Source organism: Mirounga angustirostris, unplaced genomic scaffold, assembly GCF_029215605.1.
Source record: "Mirounga angustirostris isolate CCGP_5_RB_7025 unplaced genomic scaffold, mMirAng1.0.hap1 SCAF_10, whole genome shotgun sequence".
Taxonomy (NCBI): domain Eukaryota; kingdom Metazoa; phylum Chordata; class Mammalia; order Carnivora; family Phocidae; genus Mirounga; species Mirounga angustirostris.
The window spans coordinates 299,337-324,551 of record NW_026991718.1 but is presented as its reverse complement, the minus strand read 5'-3'; the positions used below and the strand labels follow the sequence as shown (position 1 = coordinate 324,551).

The window sequence follows — 25,215 nt, the reverse complement described above, 5'->3', positions numbered from 1 at the left end:
AAAAAAAAAAAAAAGATGATGACTACACTTGATAACACTGCATTACATAACTGAAACTTGCTAAGAGAGTAGGACTTAAACATTCTTACACACAGAAGAAAAAGGTAAATATGTAAGGTAGTGGATGTGTAAATTCGATGGGGGAAAATCCATTCACATTGTATACATACAGCAAATCATCACGCTCTTCCCTTTAAATATCTTACAATTATACCTTAATAAAGGTGAGGCAAACAAAACAAGAAAGAAAATGATAAATATCACTTACTACCTGCTTCAGTCTACTCTATTCCATGAGTAGCCGCTGAAAGGCAGACTCCCTAAGTAATTACTTGGTAAGTTGTTATCACTGGGTAGGCAACATAGGACAAAGTAAGTTGGTTGGCAAAGCCCATTTACATAGTGGATGGTCTTCTTCCACCAGAAATTAATCTATAGCCCTTTTAATTGACTGTATTAACAATTCTATTTACCTCCCTGTCTCAAATCTCTTCTCAAAACTTTTCAAAAGGTACTTTCCTCTTACCTCATTGAATCTCTTGTGTAGCAATGCGATACTAACACTACTGAAATTAATAATATGAACAGGATTTTAACTTCCACCTCTATTTATCATTTATTAAACCACTAGTTCAAACATCCATTTGATCTTTTGTTAATTAAAAACACTAATTAAAGCCTTCTACTACTGGCAGCAATATTTAGAGTGGAATTGTGCCTGCTCTCAAACACTGCAGTAAAACTTTTAACTGTCCTTTCTAAGAGAGTAATTCTTTTAAATGTTAAATATCAGATCTTTATCCTGAGATTAGTTTAAATTGCCTTTCTTCTACTGCGTATCATCTACATAGAACAATTAAAAATGAGTGATTTCCTATTTTATTACACCTTTCAAGTGTACAAGCTATATTAAAATTAAAGTACTGAACCGTAATGCATACACTCAAAATGTTCCAAATTACTACGTAGCCTTAAAGGTGAATTCATAAGCCCTGCTCTTCCAACATTCAACAATTATGTATTGAATAAATATACTCAATAATACAATATTACATGTCAGGCACCATTTTACACTCTGGGGAGCCAGCAGCCAGCAAAACATAAATCTCTGCCCTCAAGAAGTTCAGTAGATATTCCTGCCCACTGTGGTTTTATAAGTCTGACACCCCCCCCAAAATCAATCAATCAATCAATCAATCATCCTCAAAAGCATGGTTAACAAACCTGGGGCAGCAGGTGGGAAGCAACACTGGTGCAAAAGTATGTAGAAAAGAGAAAACCCTTGGGAAAAAAACTTTCCAAGCCAATATTCTTTATAAAAGAACATACATAGTTTTTATTATTAATATACTCTTTGAAAGATAATATTATATGCCAGACAATCAGCAGTTGGTTATTTGGAATCATATAAAGGCCATATATGAAAAGCCCACAACTAACATTGTAGTCAGTAATGAAAAACTTTTCCTCTAAGAGAGCTTTTCCTCTAAGATCAGGAACAAGACAAGGATGTCCACTCTCACCACTTTTATTCAACATACTACTGGAAGTCCTAGCCACAGCAATCAGACAAGAAATAAAAGGCATCCAAATTGGTAAGAAAGAAGTAAAAATTTTTACTACTTGCAGATGACATGATATTACATATAGAAAACCCTAAAGACTCCACAAAAATACTACTAGAACTAATAAATGAATTCAGTAAAGTCACAGGATATAAAATATACAGAAATCTGTTGCATTTCTATACACTAATAATTTCTCTTTCTGCTACTTCATTAAGGAAACAATCCTGGAGCATCTCAGTGGCTCAGATGGTTAAGGGTCTGCCTTCAGCTCAGGTCATGATCTCCAAGTCCTGGGATCACATCCCATGTTGGGCTCCCAGCTCAGAGGGGAGTCTCCTTCTCCCTCTGCCTCTGCTTCTCCCCCTCCTTGTGCTCTCTCTCTCAAATGAATAAATAAAATCCTTAGAAGGAAGGAAGGAAGGAAACAATCCCATTTACAACTGCACCAAAAAAACAAAAACAAAAAATCTAGGAATAAACTTAACCAAGGAGGTAAAAGACCTGTACCCTGAAAACTATAAAACATCAGTGAAAAAAACAGAAGATGACACAAACAGATGGAAAGATATCCCATGCTCATGGGTTGGGAGAACCAATATTATTAAAATGTCCACACTACTAAACCCAAAGCAATCTACAGATTTAGTGTAATCCCTATCAAAATACCAACAGCACTTTTCACAGAACTAGAACAAATAATCCTAAAATTTGTATGGAACCACAAAAGACCCCAAATAACCAAAGCAACCTGAAAAAGAAAAAAAACTGGAAGTATCACAATCCCAGATTTCAAGATATAACACAAAGCTATAGTAATCTAAACAGTATGGTACTGGCACAAAAACAAAACAAAAAAACACATAGATCAATGGAGGAGAATAGAGAGCCCAGAAATAAACCCATGCTTTTATGGTCAATTAACCTACAACAAAGGAGGCAAGAATATACAATGGGAGAAAAATGGTCTCTTCAACAAATGGTGCTGGGAAAACAAGACAGCTATATGCAAAAGAATGAAACTGGACACCTTTCTTACACCATACACACAAATAAACTGAAAATGGATTAAGGACTTAAATATGAGACCTGAAACCATAAAATTTCCTGAAGAAAATAGGCAGTAATCTCTTTGACATCAGCCATAGAAACATTTCTCTAGATATACTGTGGCAAGGGAAACAAAAAGAAAATTAAAACTATTGGGACCACACAAAAATAAAAAGTTTTGCACAGCAAAGGAAACCATCAACAAAACAAAAAACAACCTACTGAATGGAGGAAGATATTGGCATATTTTATATCCAATAGGAGACTAATATAAAAAATAAAGAACTTAAAAAGGCGCCTGGGTGGCTCAGTTGGTCAAGCATCCAACTCTTGATTTCAGCTCAGGTCATGATCACAGGGTCATGAGATGGAGCCCTGCCTCAGGCTCCACACTTAGCACAGAGTCTTCTTCAGATTCTCTCTCCCTCCCCATCTCCCTGCTCACATGTGTGCACTCTCACTCTCTAAAAATAAATAAAATCTTTAAAAATAAAAAAAAAGAAAGAACTTACACAATTCGACATAAAAAAAAAAACAAAAAACAAAAAACAACTAGAAATGAACAGATCGGGGTGCCTGGATGGCTCAGTTGGTTAAGCATTCAACTCTTGATCTCAGCTCAGATCTTGATCTCAGGGTCATGAGTTCAGGCTCTGCACTGGGCTCCATGCTAGGCATTGAGCCTACTTTAAAAAAAAAAAAAAAAAAAGAACAAAGGACAAGAAAAGACATTTTTCCAAAAAATATATACAGATGGCCAACAGACATCTGTATATAGAAAAGGTGCTCAACATCACTAATCATCAGAGAAATGCACATCAAAACCACTATGTCACCTCACACCTGTCAGAATGGCTAAAATCAAAAACAAGAAATACCAAGTGTTGGCTAGGATGTAGAGAAAAAGGAACCCTCATGCACTGTTGGTGGGAATGCAAGCTGGTGCGGCCACTATGGAAAACAGTATGGAAGTGCCTCAAAAAATTAAAAATAGAATTACCATGTGATCCAGTAAATTCCGCTATTGGGTATTTACCCAAAGAAAATGAAAACACTATTTCAAAGAGATATGTGCACCCCTATGTTTATTGCAGCATTATTTATAGAAGCCAAACTATGGACCCAACCCAAGTGTCCATCCATACATGAATGGATAAAGAAGATGTGGTATATTATAAACGATGGAATATTACTCAGCTCTAAAAAGAATGAAATTCTGCCGTTTGCAACAACATGGATGAATCTAGAGGATATAATGCTAAGCGAAATAAGTCAGAGAAAGGCAAAATACTGTATGATTTCACTCATATGTGGAATTAAAAAATAAAACAAAGAAAAAAAGAGATTAAAAAAACAGACAAATACAGAGAGCAAACTGGTGGTTGCCAGAGGGGAGGTGGGGAGGCAGGAAATGGGTGAAATAGGTGAAGGGGATTAAAGAGTCCACTGATGATGAGCACGGAGTAACGGATAACAGTGCTGTATCATTATATTGTACACCTGAAATAATACAACACTGTGTGTTAACTATATTTGAATTAAAATAAAATAGGCATCATAATGCCAATAACACAAGCTTCCTGTGAGATCATGTGAAAGTACATGTAAGCTAGAAAGCATTCACAGTAATAGGGAATTATTAGATAACCCATATGAGGCCTTTCAGCTCTACAGTTACAGCGCAAAAAAATCTATGCCCCATAATTATTTCTGGGCTAGGAACCATCACGTACAAATAAGGTAACACATAACATTCAGATATTTACTGAAGGCATTGATTTTAGAATACTAATTTCATAACATCTTTTTAAGGATTCTGGTACAATGTGCCATTAGGATAGATCAAAACGTAAGGAAATGAGTTGTTTGCTTCTCCCTTGTGCTCAATCACAGAGGATACTCTCATTAAGGAGAAAGAGCCGCATTCCACACAAGAGAACTGCCAATAGCAGGGTCAAGGCAACACACAACTGGAGTTCCCAGGTGGTAAGAAGGTTTTTTTAAAAACAGGTCTTTCTATACTGGTTGAACAGAGTCATATTTGCCTATTAATATCCCAAATCAACTAATAAACACAGTATCTAATAATTACACAGGATATAATACAAAGGAGAAGCATGAATAGCAATCCCCAAATAATTCTTGTTCTAAAGATACTACAACTACACTAGTCCAAGTGAAATAAACACCGAATACAAACCACAAGCGTCTATGGATCCTGCAGCCCAGCAAACCGGAGAATCCCAGCACTGCGGACACTTCCAGAACTTTGCACATGCTGCTGCCAGCCTGGAAACATCCGGTGTTCCTCCTTTTGCATGAGGAACTCTTACTTCCAAATCAAGTATCCCCTCCAGAATGAAAGGCTCCCTCTTCTGCACCTCAATGGTACTTCATATGATGTTATAGAAGGGGTTATAAAATGTGTAATATTGTGTTGTTTCACAACCACTTCTACAACCGTCTCCCCCACTACACAGAGGGCTCCTTGAGGAAATACAACGCATTTTATTCACCTATTTATTCTCAGCTCTAACATTATGCCTGGGCTCAAATGGAGTGTTTGCTCATTGACAGAAAAAAAAAAAATGAATAAACACTGAAATGACATTTGTTTTATTACAGTCAACAAAATAAATTTTTTTTTAAAAAGTGAGCCCTTTAAAATTTGTTAAAGATAGTAACTTAGGAGTAGATTCTACTCCTGAAACCAACATTGCAGTGTATATTAACTAACTAGAAGTTAAATTAAAAATATGAAAAAAAAAAAAGATAGTAATTTAAATAGTATTAAGGAGAATGGGGAAAGGACACAGGGAGGAAAAGCAAAGTAACGCTCTGGCTCTCCTGCACTAAAATGTTAATAGACCAACAGAGACAACATAGTAAATTAGAAAGAACCAAGTGCAAGGCAGAGGCCAAGTCACTTGATCTTCCATACGTTTCTTCGTCTGCAAAATGAAAACAAACTCCATGAACTGACTGAAGAGAATGCTAACTGGAAAAGAGCACAAACATACGGGGATTCAACATGAAAGTGACCTTCCAGACATAAACAGTAGTGGTACTGCTTGCTTCTACAGACAAAATGCCAAACCAATCCAGAATACATGATTTAGCTGAAGTCAATGGCATAGAAAGAACTAGAACTCAAAATTTTAAATATATTAAATACAAATGCAACAGAACGCTCATCTTATTTCTTACGATTTCTGTATTTTCTTATAATTTCCTTTGGGTTAGTAAAGAAATTGGAGAAACAGAAAAATGAGGTTGTTCGATTCTCCCCAAAACAGGAAGGGTATGATCCGAGGCCTCCATGTGGGCCCAGACATTTGTGAAAGCAAGACAGAGAGAGAGTGAATAGAACCACCTCCCCCAGAGGCAGCTCCTGAGCGTCTCACTCATATCAGGATGAAGCTGACAAACATCCTTGCCCTGAATCCACACATCTCTTACTGAGGAAAGCAGTATAACAATGGTACTTGAAGCTCAGAATCAACGTGGCTTGTTTCTTCTGGGAGCTTCAATAACCTCAGATTTTTTTTTTTTTTTTAATTAAAACAAACTGAAAAGGATGTATTGTAGACAAGGATACAAAACTCACAAGATAAAAAACTTCAGATCATATAATGATTCCAGGAGATTTCTTTGGCTTACATTCCCAGACTCATTCTTTACTTTAAGTTTCTTTATTGAGATAATGATATATAGTAAAACAAATTTCAGTGAATAGTTCTATGAATTTTTACTTATGTATACGCCCACATAGTGTGCAATTAAGAGCACATCCAGATGAAGATCTATAACATTCAAGGTTCATTCAATTGTCCTTTAAAGGTACTCAGGGTGAAAATATCTGAGAAGCACAAGGTTAAGCTTATGAGTTACCTGTTGTTGTCCCGGGCGACTATAAAACTTGACACTTAACATCCTTAATAATCCCAATGTCTTTGGTACCTACAAAATAAATGCACATCATACAAAGAAAAATTAATGGAATGCTTTCTCGCTGTAAAAATTCTTTTGTCATGAAATGCAAATTACAGCAAACCTAGTATTTTAAGAAATAGTTGAGAAAATAGGGGTGCCTGGGTGGCTCAGTCAGTTAAATGTCTGCCTTCAGCTCAGGTCATGATCTCAGGGTCCCGAGATCAAGCCCTGTGTTGGGCTCCCTGCTAGGCAGAGAGTCTGCTTCTCCCTCTCCCTCTGCCCCTCCTCCCTGCTCCTGCACTGGCTCACTCTCTTTCTCTCTCTCTGACAAGTAAATAAAATCTTAAAAAAAAAAAAAAAAAAAGAAATAGTTGAGAAAATCAATAGGTGTCCAAGATCTTGGTGAGACTCTATTTTTATTTGGGAAAAAAAATCCAAGTGGTAAATATGTCAACATACACCCATACTCAAATGTTTTGTTTTTTAAATACACACATAACAAATCTACTACAATCTATGCAAATTAGAAGCCACTCAAGCTCTTTTCAAATGAGGTTCTCCGGGTTATCATTTTTATCCTATCATTGTTATGGAAAAGTCAAAATTTCCAGTAGAAATTTCATTCATTAAGGAATTGATCCTATACTTGAAAAAATACCAAAAAAAAAAAAAAAAATCAACATTTAGAAACCAGTATTTGAAATAATATAACACAAGACTATTTATCTTTAGATTTAAGAGATACATTTATAAAAGCAAGAGAGGAGAAAGGAATACTTTAACAAACAGAAAACAACTAGTTTTGTTGAAGATGAAGAGAATTTAGTACACTACTGAGGGGATGTAAAATGGTACAGCTGCTGGGGAAAAGTATGATTATTCCTCAAAAAGCTAAACATGAAATTACCATTTGACCCAGCCATTCCATCCTCAGTACATACCCAAAAACAGGTATTCAAACAAATACTTGTACCAAACAAATATTCATAGCAATACTATTAAGTGGAAACAACTCAAATGACCACTAAAGAAAGAACAAAATGTAGTATATTCACACAACGGAATACAGTGCAGCCATAAAAGGGAATGAAGCACTGATGCATGCTACAACTTGGATGAACCTCCAAAATATTATGCTAAATGAAAGAAACCAGATACAAAAGGCCACATATTGTATGATTCCATTTATATGAAACAGAATAGGTAAATCCATAGAAACAGAACAGACTAGTGGCTACCAAGAGCTGGAGGGAGGAAGAACAGGGAGTGACAACCTAATTAATAGGTATGAGGTTTCCTTTTGGGGTGATGAAAATATCCTAGAACTAGACCCTGGTGATGGTTGGTTGCATAACACTGTGAATGTACTCAATGCGAGTGAACTGTATACTTTAAGATGGTCAATGGTTGATTTTATACTATATGAATTTTTCCTTAAGAGAAAAAGGAGTACTGTTTTGTCGAGGTTAAAAATTTTCCTACCAGAACCTCTGAGTAGCTAAAGCCATTAGTGATGACCTAGCTCCATATTTCCCAATATTTCCTCCAAAAAAAAAAAAAAACAAGGGAAAATATGAAGTGCCTGGCTGGCTCAGTTAGTAGAGCATGCAATTCTTGGTCCAGGGTCATGAGTTCAAGCCCCAGGTTGGGTGCAGAGATTACAGGACAGACAGACAGAAAGACAGAAAAAGATAAATCTATGTGAAAACCATGCCCTCAGGCATGCCTCGGTGGCTCAGTCATTTGGGCGTCTGCATTTGGCTCAGGTCATGATCTCAGGGTCCTGGAATCGAGCCCCAACTCAGGCTCCCTGCTCTGCGGGGAGCCTGCTTCTCCCTCTCTCTCTGTCCCTCCAACTACTCGTGCTCTCTCACTCTCAAATAAATTAATAATAAAAAAAAAATCTTAAAAAAAAGTGCCCTCAGCTTAACTTGAAGACAGACGATAACCCAAACTTCAAAATGATTTTAAGTAGAAAAATAAAAATCACCAAATCCCAGGTGTCATCTCCACTGCTCCTGCCAACTCCCACCTCCCCATGACACCCACTACAAGGCCTGGTGGTGAGCAAAAGCAAACTGTAAAAATACCGCAGGGCCCAGGAAGGACAGACAAGGGAATGTAGCAAAGGGATTTGACATCTATCTAAAAACATTATCAAAATTATAATCTAAGAAAGCTTGCCAGAAATTGAAAAAGATCTGAGTTTATACACTGAAAGAGCCAATGGGGGTACCTGAGAAAATTAACCCCAAAAAATCGACTCCAAGAAATAACCCAGGAAAGCTATTAAATTTCACACAAAGATAACAAAAATCCTCAAGGCACTCTAAACAAAATGGCCAAATAACATTTTTATGTTATTTCTATGTTTCCCTTTGTAGGGAAAATAATTTAACATAAGTGAGAATTTTCAAATTCCACAGGCAAAGCAAAGCAATAACAGAGTAGTGGCTTTTCTTTAAGTTCAATGAAAGAAATGGTAAACTAAGGATTTTACCTCCAGACATGTTTTCCTTCAAATATCCAGGCTATAGGAAAACAATTTTGAACATAAAAGAACTTAAGGAACTCTTTACCTATGAGACTTTCTTAAAACATCTACTAAAAGAGAAGCACCTGGCTAGCTTAGCCAGTAGAGCATGCAGCTCTTGATCTCGGGGTGGTGAGTTCAAGCCCCACGTTGGGTGCAGAGATTACTTAAAAATAAAATCTTAAAAAACAAAAACAAACCACATCTACTAGAAGATAATTTCATCCAACCAAGAGATGACTGGGAACATTTCAACAAAAGAAGTAACAGCATTCTGAAAAAGAAATGGACATCGAAGACTAAAGAAAGGTGAGGATGAGGGTAGAAACTAATGTGCAAATATTACATGTTTTGTCAAAGTAGCAATAACACAATTTAAAAAGGGAAGAGAACAGAAAGGGAAAAAGGAAAATAAACTGATTTTTGTAAAAGCAATTAGTAGGGATTAAAGAATACCAATAGGAGCGCCTGGGTGGTTCAGTCAATTAAGTGTCTGCCTTCAGCTCAGGTCATGATCCCGGGGTCCTGGGATCGAGCCCCGCATCGGGCTTCCTGCTCAGCGGGGAGTCTTGCTTCTCCCTCTCCCTTTGCCCCTCCCCCCCACTCATGTTTTCTCTCGCTCTCTTGCTCTCTCTCAAATAAAAATCTTTTTTGAAAGAAAGAGAGAGAGAGAGAAAGAAGAAAGAAAGAAAGAAAAACTACCAATAAAACTGATAAACTGGTAAAATATTGGAGGGCACTGATAACATCAAAAAGATAGCTTCAGTGAAATGATGGAGGTAAATTCCCACACAAGTGAATTCGAATTCAAGAGAGAAAAGAAAGAAGTGTAAACAAATACAGACAGCTCTCAAACATGTTGAAGAAAGGGAAATAAATGGGGGTGGTAGCAGGATTTAGTGGGGTCTAAATCCCCCGAAACCAAATGAAACAAAATGGTTTTTATGATGGAAAAATAAAAGCATGTTGTATGCTGATAAATCTAATCGACAGCAAAATTCATGAGGCAGGAAAAATATCCTTCAGTAAGCAAGAGTGTGAGATCTGGTGGACAAACAGACCAGCTGGCCTTAGCGGGCACAAGGACAGTTCATCTGTAAAAACAAGAGAAAAGGTACCGTGTACAGACAGAGATGCAGGGAGGGAGTGGGATCTTATGGAAATAGTCCTCCGATTATTTCTATTTTCTGAGGGAAATGGGATTTCTCAGGGAAATAGGATTCCAAAATGCCTGTGTTCTTTCCACAAAAACATCCTTTACCCAAAAAGCAGCAACAGCAATAACATAAAAATTAGTTTTGTTCATTTTTACATATTTTCTAAAATTCTAATCTTAAAAATACACACAGATAATAATAATGAACACTATAGATCATTTTATGGCTTACCAAAGGCCTTCATATACATTAGCTCGTTTGACTGTGGCAAAAGCCTTACTACACAAGTGTAAGTGATAAACTAAGATTCCAATCCCAGACTTCTGACTCCCAAGTCTGGGTTCTTTCCTTTCTCCCAGTTACTGGATTCAAACCTGCTATCTATTACAGCTTATTGCCCTTATTTGTGGACATAGCTATATCCTCCAATACAGTAAAACCCCTTGAGGGATGCTACCTTCCTATTCCTAATACCCAGAGCAGTGATTCAATGTTGAACAAATGAATAGATAAAACTATCTCACATTAATTTGGAAACCTTGGTCAATGCACATATTGAATCTTGCATAGTCTCTTTGTACAACCTAGCAGCCTTGTGAGAGGCTAGAATGTATGTGTCAGCAGCATTTTTCATCAATATCCACCCCAACATAATAGCAACCTTAAACAAACACCTTCAATGAGGACAATATCTGCCACCTGACAAAAGGAATTAATCCTGTAATTCAAATTACTTCGAGGCAGGGGCAGGCTATGTAGAATGACAGTAAGTTTAGCGGCAAGACACATTTAAGAGCCACTAATGTAATTAAAATACACTTGCAGCATTTGAAGAAATTAATCATACAGCCAAGCATTCAATTTGCAATTTAATGTTTTCCCCCACTTATTCTGTCAGTGCAAAGGCAATTTTCTTCTAAGAGACTGCAATCCCAGAGCTTCAGCTGGAGAAGGAAGGACCATAGCAAATCAGATTCCAATACTTCAGTGAGGAGCAAAGTGAAAGCACAAGAGAATGCAAAGAAGCCAAGGTGAAGAAAGGTGTCATGGTATGTGACCATATTCTGTGACTCTTCCTTTCCCAGACCATTCTGTCACAAACACGCTTGATTATCTGTACTGAAATGGACTTTCACCGTTTGCCTACTTCATCTCTCCTTGTATTCTCCACACTTACCTGTTTTTTTTCTTTTTTTTTTCCCCTCAACCTTTAATTTTGACAAATTTCATAGCTACAGAGAAGCTGAAGTAAATGTACAACAAAACACCAGTATGCCTTTTGCTTGGGTCCACCAATTATTAATGCTTTGCCACACTTGCTTTATCTCTGTGTGTGTATACATATCTTTTAAATTATGGGTTTTGACTGGGGCGCCTGGCTGGTTCGGTCAGAGGAGCGTGCAACTCTTCATCTTGGGGTTATGCGTTCAAGCCCTGTGTTGGGTGTAGAGATTACTTAAATAAAACTTAAAAACTATGTTTTTAACTAAACCATTTAAAAATAAGTTGCAGACATCACACTTAGATTCAAGAGCCGAAACGGTTTCAAACACTTTCCAAGATTTGCCCTGGTAGATCTCACAAAGAAAACTATAAGCTGGGTATGAATTAAATCAGAAAGAGAAACAGGACTAACTTCCTGCAGAAATGAAATAATATGTTTAATATGTATAAGCAACTCCTACCTCTTTATGAATTATGGGATAATCATCATAGATAAATCTGAGGGTACCACTGATCTGTATATAACTTCCTATGGGGGGCGGGGGAAGGTACTCAACAGAGTCTAGAAGATCCGTTCCACCTGTGTTCCCCTATTTTTAGTCCTGGGGTCTTAGGCTCCGTATCTGTGAGGTGTGGCCACTAACACTCAGTCTGGACTCCTCCCTGCATCCTGCAGAAGAGGCAGTACCTAGAATGGGTAGAGGGATAATGCATGGAAGGAAAAGCACAAAGCACAGTCCTCGACTATAAACTCATGCTGAAATACAAACTGTTAGAAGGTCTAGTAGCATATAAACCACTACGTTGAGCTAATTAAAAAAAAAAAAAAACTACTTTGTTGGGTTAAATTCACAATCACGTACTTCAAAACATGCTAAAAGCTAAAGAAAAAAAAATGAATGGAAGTTTACAATAATTGCTTAAGATTTCTTTTTAAAAGTACTTCTTCATTATTTCCTTTTTAACACCAAACCTTTAACCATTCATGGTTTTAGAGGATTATTTTAAAATCAGTGCATTTTAGAACAGAAATAACAGGACAAATACATTCACTACAGGAAAAAAACAACATGACACATTCACTTATGTTGTGTTTCCCTTTAATTTCTTGGTTTCTTCCTCACTTGAAACGTATCTGAGCGTCCACTACATGTAAGGCAATGTGCTAAGCACAGGATGCATAACTGTGATCAAGTGCTTGATTTCCTGCAGTTAACATAAGTAAACAATATGTAGGGTGCCAATATGGCAGAGAAATTAGTATTCATCAATATCTCATTTTTCTTGCCTTTCTGGACACACAGAAAAACTATTTCCCAGGCCTGTTGAAGGTAGGAAGGGTCACGTGATTAGTTAGAACACATGAACTGTGAGCACAGGTAATGTTAGCTCTGGTTTGAAAAGTTCCACCTCTTAAACCCCTCTTCCCCCTCCTATAAACTGAGGTACTGGAACCTCAAGAGGTCACCAAGCTGCGTGGATTCTTTAATCATCACTTGGAACAAACTGTCCAGGGGAGTCATGGCACCAAGAACAGGCTTTGCCACAAATAAGGAATGAACTGTTACATGGTAACCCACAGAAATGTCAGAGGAGTTTTCATCTGTTTATCGGACGGTTTTATTATCACAGCAGAACCTAGCCTGTACGGACTATTACAGCACACCAAGTGCTCTGCTACACAGCAAAGGAATGAACGGCTGGGTGAATCATCCAGGTGAACACAGACCAAAATATTAGCAAGTGTACCATGGTGGTAAAGAACTTGAACGGGGGAAACTGTGCTGAAGCTCGTGCTCCGATTCTGCTACTTACAAGCTCGGCAACCCAGGGAAGTTACTTAACTACTCTGTACTCTCCTCATAGACAGGCTAGTAACGATACCTACCTCAAAAAGTCAGTGAGAATTAAGTGAGCTAATATGCACAGCCACTCAAAACAGTTGCCAGCCCATAAAAAGTGCTGAATAAACATTAATGTCTAAATAAGCAAATGCAAGTAATAGGACTACTGTTAGGTTCCTTCTCTAATATCTGCCAATTCTGTTAATAAAAATGAGACCAAGTTAAACAAAAAAAACACTTTAGATAAATTTGATATTTGAAAGAAGTGCTAAAATTCCACATGAAGTCACTTTCCTCATTTAAGACAAAGTATTTCCTTCTGTCCTGCTGAGACCTACTCGCAAAGCGAAATGGCGTGACTAATACTTACTGCAGTGACCCGGTCTCCACCATTAGTAACCTGCTTATAATAAGGCGATCCCGAAAGAACTCTCCAGGCAGACAGGCCATAGCGAGAAGCTTTTGATATGCCCACTTCAGCAGTTTCACATCCACCAACCAGCAAAAGTCTAAAAAACACAGAGGAATAAAAAGAACTGATAAATTGCAGTCTGAATAAGAGGACATCAAAACAAGGAGAGCAGAAACAGCCACCTTCACAAAGAAAACTAAAGTAGAATTACTATATACTAAACCTAAAAGTTCAACATTTTAGAAGAAACCACCAAAAGAAAAGCAGATGGTTTTTCAATTAGAATTTCACCTTCACTTATACAGAGGAAGGCTTAAACATTCAAGCACCTGAAATCCGGATGGGAATTCTAAGAAGAGTAAAAAGGTTTTAAGGTTGACCACTGAACAGTGAAGAAACTGTATCAACACCAGTAAACTTTAACACACAGGTCTGTCACCACATCCAGGTATACATGTATTCGTTACAGCAGTGGACTGTACGCACTTACAGATGTTAGCAAGGACAGCTGGGAGCGCCCTGGATAGGACAGAACTCTACAGTCTGACTACACTGAAACAAGACTATGTAGTAGATTAGATGTGCATTATGATCGGTTTACTTTACTGTTTGTTCTACTTCATTAGCAATTAGAGGTAAGGTACCAACAGAGCAAACAGTCTAACATATACTAAAAGTTCAAAGCCGTGTGATGCTACACAAACTAAGTTGATTAATAATAAAACCCAGTCATGATTTTTTATTGAGGTATAAATGATACGTAACATTATATTAGTTCAGGTGTATGACATACTAATTCAAAATCTGTATATATTGTGAAATGATCCCCACAATAAGTCTAGTTAATATCCGTCCCATACATAGTTACAAAAAAAAATTTTTTTTTTCTTGTGATGAAAGCTTTTAAGATCTACTCTCTTAGAAATTTTGAAATCCATGGGGCGCCTGGGTGGCTCAGTCGGTTAAGCGACCGCCTTCAGCTCAGGTCATGATCCTGGAGTCCTGGGATCGAGTCCCGCATCGGGCTCCCCGCTCAGCAGGGAGTCTGCTTCTCTCTCTGAGCCCCCCTCTCATGCTCTCTCTCTCTCATTCTCTCAAATAAAATCTTTAAAAAAAAAAAGAAATTTTGAAATACGCAACACAGTATTTTTAACTAGAGTCACCACAAACAGTCGTGATTTTTAAAGTCATGTTCACCAAATCTGGCAGGGAACTATATAATAGATATTATAATCATCTGTCTAAAAAAGAGAAAAGTTTGAAAGTAAAGTTCTGATATATTAAAGGAAGCACTACAATTACCAGTGAATTATTTTTGTTCCCAATGACAATAAGGCAATATAGTAAGAGAAGAGCTAGGCCACGGGTTTCATGGGTCTTGTGCATATAATGTGCCCCTAACGGGAACTATCACTGTCCCAAATGGCGGAAAATAATTATCAAGCTCCTTTTAAAGCAAAACACATAGTATTGTTATCACCATGCTCCCATTTTATCAGAAAGAAGATGCATTCCATCACACAAATCAGTCACCTTTTTCTAGACCATGCTCATGGTAAAATCAAAACTTAAAAAACTTCAGTTTCTGCATAGAAATTGGAAGGTAAAAGAAAACAACACTTCGTAAGGCTCTCTAGTGTTGGCATATCAAAAGGATTTACTTAAAAGTAATCCAAAACAGGTGGGTGGAGGAATAGCTGGGGATATCTATGAAACAAGATTGACCACGAAATGATTGTTGAAACTGAATGACAGGCACAAAGGAGTCAATATACTATCGTCTCTATGAACAGGCTTCAAATATTCCACAAAGAAATTTTTTTTCAAAAGTCAATTTGTTTAAACACACAACTCCGGAAGCACCTGGCTTGGCTCAATTGGTGAAGCATGCATGCAACTCTTGATCTTGGGGTCATGAGTTCAAGCCCCACATTGGGCATAGAGATTACTTAAAAAAAAAAAAAAAGTCCTCTGAATAAATAGAAGAAAACAGGCAATTTTGAATATCTACATTTCTGAATTTAATCTCAATGGTTTTTCAAACAGGAAATATGTGATTCATAAAGCATATCTTTAAAAATCAGTAACCTATAATTATAGTAAAAATAAAAACACTGTTAGAGAATTCAACAAATCCCTAAAAGGCCAGGATAAAGCAGATCCTGATAACTAATTTTCCTCGGCTCAATGTACAACATATATATTTATATTAACAGTATAATTCTTTTCTCAAAGGACTGGACGTTATTTTTTAATCTGCACTACCATGTCAAGGAGGGGACATATCTAATTTTCAGATTAAAAAAGTATATGTAGCTTTTGGCTTTTGGTTTGGCAGAAGTAAATATGCAACTCTCTGCAGTCATCCAGAATCCAGGTTCAGCCCCCCATGCCACCTAAGTTTGATCCCAGTGAGATATACCTGAGGTGCCCCGGTGGCAAAGTCGGAGCCACGTCTGTCCTGACCCCCAAGATCGGCCCCCTGGGTTTGTCTCCAAAGAAGTTGGTGATAACATTGCTAGTTATCAACTAGTAATTAGAAGGTCTAAGGATGACAATGAAACGGACAGTTCAGAACAGACAGGCCCAGACTGAAATGGTACCTTGTGTCTCTGCCCTGATTATCAAAGCCCTCAAGGAACTACCAAGAGACAGAAAGAAGTAGAAAAACAGCCGCACAGCGGAAATATCACTTTTGATGAGACTGTCAACCCTGCCCAACTGATGCGGCACCACTCCTTCGCCAGAGAACTCTCTGGAACCATTAAAGAGGTCTGGAAACTGCCCAATCTGTGGGCTGCAATGTTGATGGTCAGCACCCTCATGACATCCATAGATGACATCAACAGTGGTGCAGTGGAATGTCCCACTAGTTAAGAACTGCAAAGGAAAATATTTCAATAAAGGATTATTTGACCAAAAAATACATACATATATGTATACGTACATACATACATAGGTATAGAACTAAGTTGCCTAACTACTGAAGGAGATACAAAGCTAACCAAAATTTCAGATTTTTTATCCCTTGGTCTTAACACTAGAATACACTGCCTCTCTCTGATTTTTGATAAATATCATAGACAGCCATGCACACATCAAATTGGCTACATGACAAACTCCATCAAGAACAAAAGAGATTCGATATCTGCTTCCAAACAATCTTTCCTCCATTAATGCCCAATTAAGGAGTAAGTGGAAAAAGAGGCAGAATGATGGCACTAATCATGTACTCCTAGATGGTAAAATGATGTAACTTGAATGAAAACAGTCAATGAAAGAGAGGGGAGAGAAGTCCAAGACCCAGCACTGTACACAGAGTAAATGTTCCCTGAATGACTGAATTTAAAACTCCAACTTTCTCCTTAAGTAGCACAGTGAAGGGTGCTAGAGCAACTCTACTTCCCCCGCCTGTCCCCATGCTTGCTAAGTTTCACCAGTAAGTACAAGAAGATGAGGCAGGGAGAAGGGGAAAGGTCATGGCCGCAGGGGTGGGCAGAAATGGGGGAAGGGGGTGATTCACTGATAAAGACCACACTAAACAATGTTAAGCCGATATCTGGTAAACCAAAGTATTAGGGAAAAAATTTCAAAATGTTTGTGAGAGACTAAGAGCCATGAATAAAAAGAGAAAAATACCATGCTCTTTGACAAACTCCCAATACTTTAAAGATGTCAATTCTTCTTAATCTATAAATTGAATGCAATTTCAAATAAAATCCCCAACAGAATTTTTCGTGGAACTGAAACTGATGTGACAGAACTAGACAAATCTAAAATTTACATGGGCAGGTAGCAGGTCTAAGAAAAGCCAACTCCGGGCGCCTGGGTGGCTCAGTTGGTTAAGCGACTGCCTTCGGCTCAGGTCATGATCCTGGAGTCCCTGGATCGAGTCCCGCATCGGGCTCCCTGCTCGGCAGGGAGTCTGCTTCTCCCTCTGACCCTCCCCCATCTCATGCTCTCTGTATCTCATTCTCTCTGTCTCAAATAAATAAAATCTTTAAAAAAAAAAAAGAAAAAGAAAAGAAAAGCCAACTCCATTCACACTGATAATCTTTCCCTTTATGAGTTGTGCTTTGTGCATCTTGACCTGCAAATACTTCCCTACCCTCGTGTCATTAAGACATTCTCCTCCCAATTTCACCATATTAAAATCTAAAATTTCTATCCATACAAAGATAAATCACACACCAGGAGAGTACATGAAAGTAACAGTATTAGCAAACAATTTATATAGATCTTCCACAATCAGCCCAAAAGAAAAACGGACAAAGAATTAAGCAAGTCACAAAAAGAGAAATCCAGAAGTTAATAACGCAGATTAAAACAATATAGATTTAGGGGCATCTGGCTGGCTCAGTCTGTACAGCATGCGACTCTTGATCTTGGCACTGTGAGTTCGAGCCCCATGTTGGGCATAGAGTTTATGTTTAAAAAAAAAAAAAATCAGTAAAACAATACAGAGTATGTTTAAGGACACAGTTTCTCTTAAAAAGTACTGGTGAAATCGCAAATTGGAGCAATCATCTTGGAGAATGATACGACAATACCTAACAAACACATACACCTAACTATTCTAAGGAACTGTTAGAGAAATTCTTGTATGGGTATATTTATCTCTTGGTAAAAGAGTATTTCATGCAGCACTATTTACAATGCAGGAAAATAAGAAGTATTTTAAATGTTTACAAGGGATGGATAAATTCAGTAAGTTGTTCAGGGAAACATGCAATGTAACTACAATAGGTAGATGACAGATAGATGATGATAGCTAGATAGATGATAGGGAAGGTCACAACAAAATCATGACACAAAGCAATGGAAGTAGGAAGTTTTGTTTGTACTCCTGTCTTTTATTCATATATGTGTATGTACACACACCCACACACCTTAAGATTTTAAGAAAATCTTAATATTTGTTAATTCTGAGTAGTAGGTACCCAGGTGTTCATTACATCATTCTCTCTTTAGCTTAAAAAGAGTAACACCAAGATAGAGCACCCCAAATTATGTACATAAATTTTTCCAGTTAATGAAGTCCAGGTGAGAAAATTCAGTAAATTGGCTCTAACACATAACACCAATCCACAAGTCTAGCCAAATACTGAAAATAAAATTAGCATATCATTTACTTTGTGACATTTTGAGGTTGTTTACATATTAATGGTTATAGCTTAAGCATTTTGTGATTTACTCCTGAAAGGACTGTTAGATTTTTGCAAAAAATAAGTCCACAGACATACTGTAGAAAATAACTTATATCATTAATGTTGTTCTGTTGCAATAATTTCCTCCATCCAGAATACTGACATGCAGAGAGAGAGGGCGATTACCTTGCCCAATAATCTTTGACCTCAAAATTTTGTGGAAAATAGGAAAATCTTGGGTCTTAGATTCCAATACCTCTGCAACAAATGTAATCTCAAGAAATGCCCTGCATCCCATCAATATTTGCTAAATGCAAATTGTGTGCTAAGCAATGAAGAATATGCTAAGAAGAAGCTTCTTAATAAACCATTTATAATTCTTCTTGTCATCAATTTACAGTGTCACATTTAGCTTTCCCAGTTCATCAGGATCAAGCACGGTGCGGTGCTTAGGGGCACGCTTTCTGTCCCTACCTTCCTTTCCTCAGATGGCCTTGGGGATAATATTGACACAAAGGAATGAAAACGAGCACAGTCCACTCCAGGGGAAAGGACACAAGCCACTACCGCACTGGATCTCTTCAATGACCTTGGAGTTAGGTACAAAGACAGCCCAAAGGGCAGATAAATAAACTGCATGGAGGAAGAAACCAAGGAAGGCTTCACTGGCTTAAAATCAGCGGAAAAGTTTACCCTTTAAACAATTTCCCAGACAGATAAAGGGATCAGGTAAAGAGCATCCTAAGCAAAGGGAACTCGATGTCAAAGAACAGACTCCAGTTTGTAAAACGGTGTGCTTGGAGAACAATAAACACAGTGCGTGCTTCTAGCCTATAAAAGAAAAGCAGGAGGAGCGGGCCTTAACATTACAAAACAGTTTGTCTTGCTCCCTTCTTGGGCACTTACCACCTCCTCCCTCTCTACTGGGACAGTTATTCAAATCCTGCCTCCATTAGCAAACTTGCAGCCACTTGGGCACAGAGATTCTACCTGTATTCTTCACAGCGTTTACCACAATTGTTCCACTCAAGAAACTTCTATCCGCGTGCTACATGCAAAGCACCACGGGGCACAAAGATAAATAAGACACAGCCCTTGTCCTTGGCTTAACCTCCCCAGGCTTCAGCTCTCCCACCTGAGAAATGAAGGGGCTGAGCCAAATGATAGATGAACCTCTTTTCCAGCTCTGACAGTCTAAGAGTCTAAAACCCAAAGCAGGAACACAGGGATCAGACAACAAAAATAAACTGTGACTGATGGAGCCAAAAACACAAGAAGGGGTGAATTAAATGAGCAGGAGTAAAGGCAGAGGCCGGAGCAGAACAAAGGGCCATGACATAGGGGTGGTCAAGGCCATCTGAGGAAAGGGAGGTAGGGAGAGAATGTGTGTCCCTAAGCACCACACATGTGATCCTGAGAATGGGACACTACAAATTATTTCCAAGAAGAATTACAAATGGTTTAAGAAGGCTCTTCAATCTAATAATTGTTGGAAGAATCTGCCATCTAGTGGCTCAAAACTTCTTAAAGCTGAGGAAAGAAGGAAGTTTGAAATACAAGGAAACACCTGTATACGCTCTGCCCAATGACCGCTGGGGTTGCAGCATACAACCCGCAGAAGGGGAAGAAAGAAAAGAAACTACAGGTCTCAAAATTAAGAAGTGCCTAAGGTTGTGCCCATCAAAATAAGGGCTCAAAAACTGTTACCTACTATTTCACAGCTAGAAGACAGTGTTCTCTTGGGATAATGGAAACTGTTCCCCCATTTTAATTCATTTTTAGTCTATCTTATACATTCTTTCTTTCAAAAACCTTACCACTTCAAATTTTAAAATTCTGCTCATGTCTATTTATTAGATATAGGAAGAAAACATACATAATTGTGACTCTCTACATCAGTGGTTCTCAAACACACATATGCATCAGAATCAGCTACAGTGCTTGTAAAAGCAGAAAGCTGGGCCACTCCTCCAGAGGTCTAACTCAGCAGGCCTAGGATGGAGTCCAACAGTCCCCATTTCTTTTTTTGTTTGTTTTGTTTTTTGTTTTTTTTAAAGATTTTATTTATTTATTTGACAGAGAGAGACACAGCGAGAGAGGGAACACAAGCAGGGCAAGTGGGAGAGGGAGAAGCAGGCTTCCCGCGGAGCAGGGAGCCCAATGCGGGGCTCGATCCCAGGACCCTGAGATCATGACCTGAGCCGAAGGCAGACGCTTAACGACTGAGCCACCCAGGCGCCCTGAAGAGTCCCCATTTCTGACAGTCTCTCCCAGTGATTCTGATGCTGCCAGTACAGAGCCCACATAAGAGCGCAGCTTTACATTATGCCTGAATCTATAATCTGAGCTTTGGAGGACACAGCTCACTAGAAATCAAATCATGAAGCATGACACTCTTTAGTCAACACAACTTAAGAATGACCACAGAAAACTGATTTTAATGAATGGTTAGTTGTTAAAGGCAAAACAATGAAGATTTTTCTTGGATGGGAAAAGACTGCTTAGTTTAGTAATAAAACTCATCACATTTTTCTAGCAATTTAATAACTGTACATTTAAAACTGAGTGGTACTTGGTTATAAACTCCTTAAAATGCAATCTAGAAATTAGAACCAAGGGGTGCAAGGAAATCTATATATAAAGTTCAGTACTCTTTATTTTCTATCTTCTAAGCAGAATTGAACCCATACTCAGCGGGTTGGCTGGCATAGAATAGAGGTCAGCAAACATTTTCTATAAAAAAGAAGAGAATAGGGGCATCTGGGTGGCTCAGTCGGTTAAGCGTCTGCCTTTGGCTCAGGTCATGATCCCAGAGCCCTGGGATCGAGTCCCACATCAGTCTCCCTGCTCAGTGGGGAGCCTGCTTCTCCCTCTCCCTCTGTCGCTCCCCCCGCCCCCCGCTTGTGCTCACTCACTTTGTCAAACAAATAAAACCTTTAAAAAAAAAAAAAATAGAAAACACATATTTTAAGGTCTGTGGGCCATAACAGCCTCTTTCACAACTACTCTGTCACAGTACAAAAAAGCATAGATAATATATATTTTTTTTAAGTGTGACCAAGTTCTAATAGAATTACATTTGTGACACTGAAATTTGAATTTCATATAGTTTTCATGGGCCATAAAATATTCTTTTTTTTCCCCCAAACATTTAAAAAAACGTTAAAATCCATCCTTGGTTCACAGGCTTATACAGAAACAGGTCAGATTTGGCCCACAGGCCATAGTTTTCCAAACCCAGGTACAGAGAAAAGCCTACTGAGCATGAGTATCAGAAGACATGAGCTTACCACATAACAGTCATATCATCTTAGGAAAGTCTCTTAACCTCTCAGAGCTTAGTTTCTCCATCTACACAAGAGCAGTTAGGATACCATCTTATTGAATTGTGAAGACTGAGATTCAGTAAGTATCTGGTAATCAGCAAAGACTCTAAAAATTTTCAATTATAACATTAATAACTTCAGGTTAAGTCAATTCAATGTCAATTTAAGAAGTGGCTAAATTTTGCAAGGTACTGTGCTAGCAGTGTAAGAAATGCTGTGTAAGGAAACCAAATTTTCCCTGCCCCAAAGGAATTTATAGTCCCATAGGTTAAATGAGACTGTAATTTCATCTAAGAAAGGTTTGAAAAAACCTGCTTCAGGCCTTCCATTCATAGAGTTCTTCAGCCTGAGCTCTTACATTTTAATTCTTCCAAATTCGGGCTTTCACTCATTTACTCAATATTTATTGAGCACCCTATGCACCAGGCTACATTCTAAACACTGAAAATAGAGCTATGAATAACACAAAGTTCGTTCCTGCCCTCGTGAAGTTTACATTCCAGTGCATCAGTACTGCTTTTTCCTTTTTTCATGTTTTGACAAAGTCAAGTAAATGTTAACAACTGAACCAAAATTTATTGATATTCCAGCCAAAGCACTGCAATCAGCACTGACAATCATGCTAAGACAAGGTACAGATAAATGAGAGGAATTTAAGGAAAAAAAGGAAAAATGAAAAGTACAAATATCTTGAAGAACAAAAGCATTCTGATCTATATTTTGGTATAAAAATAGTAATTACTGCTTAAGAGCTTGATGAAGCTTACCAATAAAACTATCTACGCCTTTATTGTTTAAAAAAAAAAAAAAAAGGCATTTTAGGAAATATAAGAATGTATATAGGTCTAGAGTTATCCAGAACAGGAGTCAGTAAACTACAGACCTGGGCACCCAGCACTTCTCAATCCAGTATTCTAAGCAGCCATAACCTACGGAAAGGAGGTGACTCGTCAAATTAGAAATCTAGCATTAGTCCTATGCTTCATTAGGGCAACTTCAAAAGCAAGGATATCTTTTTATTCACTTTATTTAATCTTTCAAAGTCTTAGCACAGGGTTCTCAAGTGGGGGAATCAGAATCCCCTATAGAGCCTTTTAACAAACAGATGCTACAATCTCATCCTATACCTTACTTGATCAAGCCTTTAACAGTACAACCTAGGTATGCATATTTTAAAACTTTTTTTCCAATGGGTGATTCTGGTGTCCATACCTTGTTAAGAACCGCAAGCCTGGTAAGCAGAATGTTCATAAAAATACTAATTAACAAGTTAATTTAGATTTCCCAGAGGTCTTTGACCCTGTTTCCTTCCCTCAACCCACAGCTGATGCCAACAATCATCTGAAGACTTCATTGCCTCCTAATCCTCAGGATGGATTTAAGCAACACCACTGCAAAAGCCTAGTATGTTCAGCATCCGCCCATCTGATCCATTCCAGGTCTACCTTGGATCCTGATTTCAGAACTACCCAGGTTCTGAAACCAAATTCATCTTCAACTCAATTAGTTCAATTACTAAAATCTTTCTCAAACTTGTCTTCCCAGGAAAAGAAGTTTGGTCTTTGAACCCTTACTGTGGCCCACCAAGTATCCCCGACAATGGGTCTGTCTCTAATGCCTGCTACTAAACTCCCTACCGCAGTTTTCCTCTGTTAAACGCTGTCTGTGGTCTATACCAGACCTCGTAGATACTTGAGCACTTTACTAAAACCATACACTGTCTGTGCCCGGCGCAATGCCAGCAAATGAGTTCAGAAAGAATGACTTAACCTTGAAATTACACAGCTAATAAGCAGAACCAAGAACAGAATTCAGATCTCCTGTCCCCTAAGCCAGTACACATTCTATTAGGTCAGAAACATATTTTTTTAATTTTCTATTTGTCCGTAAAACATAATTAAACATCACTCCTTCGTTCCTATAAAATGAGCTAAAGATAACTCAAGAGTCGTCTTTCAGCTCTCTACTCCCAAAGGGAACGCACAATAGCTAGCATCATTCCAGGCAGAAGAAAAAATTCAATCTGGCCCAAGTTACTTCCTAAAATTGCATGTCCGTAAATCTTTGCAGAGGAATTGTAGAGTAGTCCTTATAACTGGAGGGTGGGGGGTATAAACAAAGTACAAAATACCTTGCCTAAGATGAATGAACTGCACTGACATATAAAGTTACATCCAGCTGGGTAATAGGCAGATTTGTTATACTGGTCACTGAATTTCTGTGTGTGCTTGAACATTTCCATAATAAAAATTTTTTAAAGAAAAAATAAAGTTGTATCAAATTAAACTACAATCAAACACTCTGAAAAAAAAAGATGAGGGGAGAGGGGAAGGGGGATCAGTTGATTGATTTATCAGCTGAACAGAGTAAAAAATTTATAAAGGTCTGCAAAGGTCTATTTATATGTAACTGTAACATAAGGGAATGAGCCCCTCCTATCAAAGAATCTTTAAACACAGAAGTCTTTGACTTAAAAGACAGCCAGATGGGAAGGGCTAAGGACCAAGATACTTCTGAGTCACACATAACTACCTATCTGTAACATCTTCTGGATGAAAACAGATCACAGGATGTGGCCAACAATCTCCACTTCCCTGTCTCCCCAAAAGAAATCCCTATAAAACCAAAAAATTGAGTCTGTGAAGCTCAGAAGTCCCTTATTCACACCAAGAGCTTTGACCTCTATGAGATAATGCAGCTCTCTCTACAGACAATAGCACCCTTCATTTCTCCTCAAAAAACTGACCTGACCTTAGAAAAAGGAGAATTTTCTCATGCTGGAGAAATGAGAAATTGGGAGGCAAAATGAAAAACTCCTTAATATAAGGTCAACTCAATTACTGACACTCACACTTCTCAGGTACAAGGCTGCACATTAGTCTCTCAAATGCCAATAGCCCCTACATTATCAAAGGCCAAACGCACTCTCTCACTGCAGTGGCAGATAATCAGCAATGATCATAACTACAGTACTCTCTTTCCTTTTCTAGAAGGAATCCTTCATAAAATTATTAATCTTATCTA

General features: G+C 38.0%; 1 protein-coding gene across 5 annotated transcripts in view; it reads right to left on the bottom strand.

Annotated features, from left to right (window-relative positions):
* NBAS (NBAS subunit of NRZ tethering complex) overlaps positions 1-25,215 on the bottom strand; it is a 322,841-nt gene that overhangs the window by 259,665 nt on the left and 37,961 nt on the right. For all 5 annotated transcript variants that reach the window (XR_010405385.1, XM_054509604.2, XM_045884116.3 and 2 more), the window contains 2 exons: positions 13,677-13,815; positions 6,507-6,575 (listed from right to left, as the gene is read on the bottom strand). Coding sequence is in view for 4 of the 5 variants with exons in the window: in XM_054509604.2 (XP_054365579.2) it covers positions 6,507-6,575; positions 13,677-13,815 (208 nt within the window). In the remaining variant the exon portion in view is untranslated. The remainder of the gene's footprint in view (positions 1-6,506; positions 6,576-13,676; positions 13,816-25,215) is intronic.